We start from the raw sequence: 8,885 nt of genomic DNA, 5'->3' as shown, positions 1-8,885 counted from the left end.
GGTGCCTGCTGGCGGGCTATGGCTCTGCGGGGCCGAGAAGACAATGCCCGAGTGGGAAGACGCAGAGGAAGGCGGCTGGGGGTCCTCCTGTCCCAGCTTCCTGGGCTGGCCTGGCGGGCGGTCGTGGCCTCGGGCCAGAGGTGGCGCAGGAGGCAGCGGCTTGAACCCGGACGGCCCCTCGGAGGTGGACTTGACATCATCCTGCCAAAAGACCCAACAGGAGTAGAAGGAGTCAGAGCCCATGGTGGCTGGAAGCGGAGGCCACCAGGCCTGGCTGGAATTCTGTCCCCGCTGGATGCGCTCTCCCCACACTGCTCTGAATAATGCAACGCCCGAGTGGAAAACTTCTCCCTGGCTGATAAGCGCCGGGATCTTGGCAGCGTCCCTGGGGATAGCATCGTTACCTTTGGGAATTGAAGTTCTTGGTGCTGGCCAGGGCTTGTCACAGGGAACAAGACTTAATCGGAGGTGCACAGAGAGAATAGAAACACAAACAAGACACCTCTCTTCAGAGTATTATCTTGGCTACTCGGGGCCAGAGGGGTGCTCAGACTGGAGGGAGGGAGGGTGGACATGCGGCTGGGGCCCTGTGTGGCCCGAGGCCAGGCACAGCCCCTCTTTGAGCTGGTGTGGTCATCTGAAGAGCCACGTGCACACCGTGCTACAAGGGGCCCACACCCCAGCAGGTACACAGTGAGTGGTGGTGTGGACACTGTGATTGTTGTTCCCCTCTGCCCAGGCCAATGTGGATACCTATATAGCTCTGACAGCCTGGCAGGTACCATCCTACACACCTGACTTAAGTAAGTAAGCTTATGGGGTAGGTGTACTATGATCATCACCCCCACTTTACAGATGGGAAAGCTGAGGCACAGAGAGGCCAGGAAACTTGCCCAAAGTCACACCATGGCCAGTCAGCCTGACGGCCCTACCTAAAATCACAAGGGGAGAGCCATCCTGTCCCGGCTAGGGATGCCAGAGTGGTATATTTGTGTGCCAGCTGCAGCTGGGACAGAGAGCTCACAGCAGTGGTCTCTGTCCCCTTGCCTGTCCTGTGTCCTCTCCTGAGGCTGCTTGGGAAGGAGCGATCCCCCAGGCCCTGAGCAGACTGGGAAGTGCAGAACACAACCAGAGGGGAGCCGGAGCCTTACCACAGACACGTCTGGGAGGGTGTTGACGCGGCCCTGGACGGCCTCACCCATCTCCTCCAGGTCCAGAGTGTTCTAGAGATGGACAGGAAAGCAAGGTGAGCAAGTGCAAGTGGAGGGGGAAGCCTGTTGGTTCTCCAGGACGCCACAATCTAGGAGACCCGTGACACCTTCACGTGGCTCATGTGACCCCTGGATTCCATCTTATGAAGCTGGGATTTCAAATGGACTCTGAAGTTACTTTCTCTCTAGGACTTCCTGATCCCTTCCGGGCCTCTCTAAACCACTGGAGGTGCTGGGGTGTCTCTGGCCTTGGCTGGAAATTCCCAAACGGGCCCTGAATGCTGCACTCAGCAGGCTCCTCTCTTGCCTTCTAGCCCCAGTCTTCTCTCTCCCTGCAGCTGAATCCCAGGAAGGTATGAACAAGCTGCAAGTGTGAATTGTTGGGAGAGGCTCTTTCTTTTAATTTTAATGGCTTTACTCCCAAGGTGTGGGTTTCAGGCTCAAATGAGCCTTATTTTGCAAAAACATCCATTTCTTTCTTCTCCAACTCACAGGAAGCCCAACTGAGTGATACTGAGCTGCCAGAAGGCCATTTCTGGGCTGTGTGGGTGACCGGGCTCTCGAAGGCTCAGGGGGGCCATTTCTCTCCACCCCACAGAGCCCAACACAGCAACGTTTTCCACATCAACCTGGGCTAAGCAATACCTAGGCAGCTGGTGAAACACTGTATTTAGGTGTGTCTGTGGGGGTATTTCTGGAAGAGATTAGCATTTGAGTTGGTAGACTGAGTAGACAAGACCACCCCACCAACATGGGCAGGCAACATCAAATCCTCTGAGGGTCCAACAGACAAAAAGGCAAGGAAGGTGCATGCTGTCTCTTCTGGAGCTGGGAAGTCCATCTTCCTCTGCCCTCTGGAACTAACTGACCAGCTTTCCTGGGCCAACCCCTCACCAGAAATATCCCTACATATCTATGTAGTATACCCTAGTGGTTCTCTTTCTCTGGAAACCCCTGACTAATACAGCCACCAACACCCAGCTCAAGTCTCAAGTGCAGTGAACAACGCTGAGCAGTTTCTGGAAGCTCCAGGTTGAGGGGCTGGGGGCATAGAGAAGGTGAGATGCCACCCCTGCCTTTGGTAGCTCAGAGACAGTGGGGTTGGTTGATGAGCAAACAAGCAGCAAAGAGACTGTGCAGAGAGGGCAAATATGGGCATATAATACAGCTGGGGGAAGAGTTAACAAGAAAGGCTTCCTGGAGGAGGGGGCACAGCTCAAAGCTGAGTCTTGTGAGTGAACAAGGCCAAGAAAGGAAGGCTGGGTGCTTCAGATAGAGAAAAGGCTGCACACAGAGCAGGAAGGAGACACAGGATGCCTGAGAATCTTGAACAGCTCCATGTAAGACAAGCATGGCTCTGCTTGGACTTGAGCCTGAGGACAGTGGCTGCCATGGAGACGTGGTCATGTTTGCCTTCTGTGAAGGGCCCCTTGCTCACGTCCTTCCAACACCGTGGGCCTGTCAGTGCCTTCACACAGGCTGTTGCCTCTGTCTGGAACACTTCTTGGCTATCCACAAGGCATGCTGTTAAGAGCTACTCACATGCCACCTCCTCCATGAGGGTTTGCCCTGACCACTGGACCTAAAATTGCAACCCCCCTCCCCTCACCTGCTTTTTCTCCTTCTCAGATCACTATTCTCCACCTAGCAGCCAGGGCGTCATCCTTGAAACATAGGCCATGCCTTTCCCCAGTTCATGACCCCCCCGGGACCTTTCCGTCTTACTTGGAGGATGTTCCCAACGGCACACTCATTGTGCCTACACAACTAGGCCCTTTCTTGCTGCTTCTCTGACGTGGTGGGATCACTCCTACCACAGGGCCTTTGCATGTGCTGTTCTTTGCCTGCATCACGTATGGCTCATTCCCTCCCTCTGTTCAACTGAGACCTCAGCGAGACTCTCCAGACCAGCCCTGTCTAAACAGCACTGCCCCCCCACCTTCCTTGTCTGTCTCCTGGCCCTGCTTTGGTTTCCCGTGTGACACTTCACACCGCCTGACTTTATATTGTCAATCTGTGAACATTCTGTTTCTCCCACTCGAATACAAGCTCTGAGGAGGCAGGCCTTGTGACTACCTGTCCCCACGCTCTCCTCAGTGTTCAGAATGGCGGCGGCTGGATAAATATTTACTAAGCCAACTGACAAATCCATGAATAAACTGACGGATGAACGAATCCATGGACCTCACGAGTCACGGCGGAGGCCCAAGAAGGCAGGGAGTCAAGCAGGTAGTGCCGCAGGAAGGCACCCCTGACTCCCCGCCCCTAAGGCAGGGACTGCCAGGAATATTTTGCCTCTGGGGGGTGCAGGCAGGAACGGACTAGGAAGGAACAGGAGGGAACTTTCTTTGAGCGATGTCCTTTATGTTGATATGCATTTTGATGACATTGTTTTATGCATTTGTCAAAACTCAGCAAATGTACACTCAGGATAGAAGTTAGGTTAATGAATGCACATCAATTCTGTTTCAAAAGTAAAAACTAGCTAGCGGTAGGTCACGCCTCACAGACCCCCACCTCGAGCGATCTCCCCGAAGCCCTGAGCATCCTGGGGCAGGCAGAGGGCACATGATCATGAAGGCCAGAGCTGGAGAGCCACTGTCAGAAAGGCTCGGGCCCCAGGCTCAGAGCCCTGCAAATCTAAAGCTCCTCATCCAGTCCCGGCATGCCTCTGGGGAAGAGCTGGGTCAGGGCAACATGCAAACCTTGGTCTCCTGAGCTGTCTACGGCATGCTGGCTCACAAGAAGACGTGGCGGGCAGCCTCGGTGGTGTGAGGGCAGTATGGGTGGGCTCTTTGAGAAGGGGGAGCGATGGGGCTGCTCGCTAGTGACACTGGCTCTGGCTTTGCCACCTCTGCGGCTTCATTGAGATCACACCCAGTTCTGCCACCTATAGCTGGGAGTAAGAGTGGGCAAATCACCGAACCTCTCTGTGCCTTAGTCTCCACATCTGTCAAATGGGGTAACAGCAGTACCTGCCTCATGCGGTTGATGTGTTGACACCTCTACAGCTCTCAGAACAGAGCCTGGCACAGTGCACGAGGGAAGGTGACTGTGACAGGCATCTGAAGCCTGAGAGACCTTGAAAATCTGCCCTAACAATCAAATGAGCTACATCCTGTTCCCCTGTCAACACCTCAGATAGCAATCCTAGCACTTTGGGAGGCCGAGGAGGGAGGATCGCTTGAGGCCAAGAGTTCGAGACCAGCCTAGGAAACATAGTGAAAACTCATCTCTATAAAAATTTCCAAAAAATTAGCCAGGCGTGGTGGTATGTGCCTGTAGTCCCAGATTCCTGGGAGACCGAGGCAGGAGGCTCACTTGAGCCTAGGAATTCGAGCCTGCGGTAAGTTATGATTGTGCCACTGTACTCCAGCTTGAATGACAGAGGGAGACCATGGCTCTAAAAAAAAAAAGGGCGAGAGAGGAAAAAAGAAGGGAAGTGGCAGCCCTTCTTCATGAGCCCTCCTCCAAACTGTAGAGTGAGACTCCAACTTAAAAAAAAAAAAAAAAAAAAGAGTCCAGTGCTCCCTGGAAAGAGACCGCTGAGTTAAGATGAAGGTGGAACGGGGGGCAGGGCTGGCCATGTACAAACACTTCCCAAGACACAGCAGGAGGCCCAGGGCAGGGTCAGAGCCTTGGGGGTATCCACAGCAAAAACAAGAGAGCCACTGTTACCTGGCCGGAGAACTCAGCCTGCAGCAACCCTGGGGGAGGCTGGGCTGGGGCTCAGAGGATGCAACTTGGGGGACCAAAGCTGCGGGCTCCAGCCTGCTCAGGCGCATAGGTGCTCTGCCTGGCTCTTCAGCCAAGCAGGGAGCTCCTGCCAGGCAGCCCTGACTGCCAGGAATGCTCTGGGAGGGCCCGAGACTGTCTCCTGGAAAGGATACCAGAGAGCCCCAAGCAAACGAGGGCCCCCTGTGCCAGGCCCCGAGTTGGGTGTCTGCCTTGCGTCATCTCATTTGATACCCCAGGGACCCTGCGAGGCAGGCGCTGTGACTCCTAAAGCTCAGAGAGGGAGGTGACTTGTCCAAGGTCACACGGCCCTTCTGGGGCAGATCGGGTTTCCAGCCCAGATCTGGGTCACCACGAAGCCTGAGCTGTCCCACACCAACCTCAGGGCTAGACGGGGCCCCATGCGCCGCCGTCGGCCTCAGCCTCATTCCCTGCTTTCGGTGGCCTTCTGGAGCCAGTTCGGGAGGAGGAGAGGGGAGCGGACTGGGGACAGAGATCCAGCCCTGGGAAGGAGGCTCGAAGTAGAGCAAATGGCAGACGGGTCGGAGCCCAGCTCCGCCAGACTCCATCTGCCGGATCCAGACGCTCAGGAGTCCCGAGTCCCCAAGCCACGCTCCTTGTGCGTCTGAAATAGCTGCAGACAGCAGGCTAAGAACCCGGGGGATGCGTCAGCAGAAACGCCTGCGGAACAGCTTCCAGAGGAGGCTCAAGGTCAGCACTCATGCAGGAGCGGCCATGTCCTGGCCACTACCCACACACAATCACAGTTGCCTGTGGCCCCCTGCCCAGCACCCACGAGGCCAGAACGCAACGGAGAGCTCAGAGTCGGCGGCTCAATTAATCCTGCCAGGTGGGCCTCTTCACCCACTCAACAGCTGAAGCGACTGAAGATCAGAGAGGGAAGGACAGCTGCCCAAGGTCACACAGCAAGGACAGGGCAGGAAGCTGAAGTCTAATCAGGCCTGACTCCACATCTCAGACAAAAACTTTGCTTCCCACGAGAGCCAGTATGGCCTCAAGACCTGCTGATGTCGTTCCTCTGTCTCCCTGCTCAAATCTGTGGAGGTTCAGAACAGTCCCTACTTTTTAGAGAGGAAAACCCCTCACTGTCTGAACCGGCCCAGATACTGCAGAGGCCTGGTCTGAGGGAATTGTGAGGGAATAGAATAAAATGACAAGGGACAGTCCCCAGGGCTGCCCTTTGCTGGGGGTGGGGGCGGCTCAGGAGGCAGCTAAGGCCTCCCTCACCTGATGTCACAGGCAGATGCTGCTTGGACGTCCAGGGCCACCTCAGCAAAATGAGGCTCCTCTTGCCCCCACCCCACCCCTTCCCTCCCTCAGCCCCATTCCCGGGTTTCTGGGTCTTCCTCCCCTCATGAAATGGGAGGGCTCTTACATAAAGGTGCTATTTTCAGCTCTTTGTTCTTCCTGCTCTGATGTCAGGCCAACAGCTCCCCACACCCCCACCCTAAAATGCACCAGAGGCCTGAGGCTGGGTGACCTTTCCCATTATATGGGGAAACTGAGGCACTGAGTCACGAAGGCTTCTGGAAGGTTGCCACGTGGACCTGGATTTCTGCCTGAGGGGCTGGTGACAGAGAGGAAGAGGAAGGGCGGGGGAGAGAGAAATCAGAGAGGGCAGAGCAAGAGTGAGAGACAAGAGAGAAGGGAGCCAATTCCACAGAAAAGGCCTAGCTGGGGAGAGCATTGGAGAGGAGTGAGGGTGCGGCATGGCCACAGCTGGGCTGGGAGGAGAGCCTGTCACCCAGGAAAGATGTGGGGGACAACCTAGGGGGCAGTGGGGCTGCCCAGGGTGGAGGGGTGGGTCCAGACTCTGGTGACAGCCATGCTGGAGGGCATCATCAGACCCCCAAGTCTCCAAGCATGGGTGGGGCAGAAGTCTGGAGGCTGAGGAGGAAGATGGGAGGAGGGGACTTGGAAACGCACTCCTGAGAGCAGCCAGTAGGGCCTCCCAGGCACTTGAGGCCCTGGGAACAGACCCCACGCAGGTCAGCACCGCGCTTTCCCACCAGCTGCCTACTCAGAGCACAGCAGCCCTGGGAGCCCGTGCCGAAGCCCTCCCCGGGCGGGCAGGAATCACCTCCTCGCCCTTATCACAAAGAGGCCTGGGCCATGGCTGGACCGACCAGGCGTCCTCCTGCTGAGGCCAGCGCTTGGTCCAGCTCCCACTTTTGACAGCTGGGAACACCCAGGGCAGCAGGGCCAGCCCACGTCCAAATGCGCTCTGAATCCCGCAACCCTGGCTCTGTTTGGTGGAAACGGCTTCCAGCACTCCTATGTCCTCCTCACAGGGGAGGTAGGCGTTCCTCGAACCATATAGATCAAGCAAAACACTCCCTGGGGAGAAGTCCTACTGAGACTCCAGCTGAGGTTAAAGCTGCACCACCCTGAGAGGTACCCGGAGGCAAAATGTATGGTTCTGGGAGGGGCGTGTGCGTGTACTGAGGCCTCCCTGGGAGGAGGGGGCTATTCTATTCAAGGCAGAAGAACACTCCAGACTCCTGTGCCCCCTTCTGGGCAGCTTCCTGGAGTGGTGGATGTGAGGCCGGTCACACCTGCACACCTGGACAGGAGCAACAGCTCCTCCAGGTCACCTCATCTGCCCTGCACCTCTGGGCTCTCTCTATGCACAGAGGGAGGGAGGCATTTTAAAAAATACAAACAGGGGGCTGGATGCGGTGGTATCAGCACTCTGGGAGGCCAAGGAAGAAGGACTGCTTGAGGTTAAGAGTTACAAAGACCAGCCTGAACAACATAGCGAGACCCTGTCTCTACAAAAAATAAAAAAATTAGGCAGGCGTGGTGGTGCATGCTGTAGTCCCAACTACTCAGGAGACTGAGGTGGGAGGATCACCTGAACCCAGGAATTACAGTGAGCTATGCTGATGCCACTGCACTCCAGTCTTGATGACAGAGGGAGACCCTGGCTAAGCCCCAGGAAGTCAGGCTCAGTACCTGACAGGTAGGAGGTGCTCAACAAAGGCTTGCTGCATAAATGAAGGAGGAGCTGAATTCATGAGTGAAGGAATAAATGAATTTCTCTCTCCCCCTGACTTCATGAGGGAGGACTTATGCACAGAGGATTCTCTAAGCCCATCTAGGCTGGACCAAAGTCAGGATGCAGGAGGGAGAAGGCCCTCTGATCATTTGTTCCATGTTTCTGCAAAGAGCTGCCTTCACGATCACCGGTCCCAGCAGCTGGTGGGGCCTGAGATAGGCCTGAGCTTCCCCCACCCCACTATGTGGCAGATGAGGAGGGAGGCCCAGAGGCCTCAGAAGGAGGAGGCTGATGCTGCAAAGAGCTGATGGCCCTGCCCAGCACCCGCTTTCCACCTTCCCTGAGGGGACAGGAGGAGGGGAGAAAGACTTCAGGGCAGGGATCTCAGCCCCAGCATCTGTGGACAGGCCTGGGAGCCCCTCTCCACGCACATGGCGGGCCTGGAGTGCAAACCTCTCAAATCCAGGAGGAAAAAGCACAAGGCCAAGACCAGAGCACCTCCTGACCTCGATGGCATCTACTCTGTGGGCACAAGGCTGGCCTTGACCTCCACAGTCCCCTTTTCCCTGCAGGCCTCTGCAGTGCCCAGTTCCAGCCTTTAGAGGGCAGAAGTGGCTCTGCCACACTCCACACCTGCATATACCCCTCCTGATGTCCGGAATCTTCAGGGTGACCCTCAGACAGCTGGCCTCATCAGCCCACTGCACAGATGCAGAAACAGAGGCTCAGAAGGCATGCGCCACCTGCCCAAGGTGACACAGCCACTTGCTTGAAGAGCTGAGCCTGCCTGGTGGGATTCCAAAGCCTGTCAACTAAGCCCTCCTGGCATGGGCCCACTGGCACTAGATGAAGAGTTGAGAAACGTCAGGGGGCTTTCTTCCTTCCCTCTGCTCTCCCAGCCAGCATCTTTACCGGGGGGG

The 8,885-nt window shown here is 56.3% G+C and overlaps 1 protein-coding gene across 1 annotated transcript in view; it reads right to left on the bottom strand.

The window, feature by feature from the left end:
• Positions 1 to 8,885, bottom strand: part of WHRN (whirlin) — a 101,731-nt gene that overhangs the window by 4,124 nt on the left and 88,722 nt on the right. The window contains 3 exon segments of the mRNA XM_008057210.1: positions 1 to 3; positions 5 to 201; positions 1,152 to 1,223. The exon segment at positions 1 to 3 is cut by the window's left edge and continues 332 nt beyond it. Of these exon segments, the coding sequence (XP_008055401.1) occupies positions 1 to 3; positions 5 to 201; positions 1,152 to 1,223 (272 nt within the window).

Source organism: Carlito syrichta, unplaced genomic scaffold (assembly GCF_000164805.1).
Source record: "Carlito syrichta isolate Samal-C Ts95f unplaced genomic scaffold, Tarsius_syrichta-2.0.1 Scaffold302868, whole genome shotgun sequence".
Classification (NCBI taxonomy): domain Eukaryota; kingdom Metazoa; phylum Chordata; class Mammalia; order Primates; family Tarsiidae; genus Carlito; species Carlito syrichta.
This window is presented reverse-complemented; position numbering and strand designations above follow the sequence as displayed.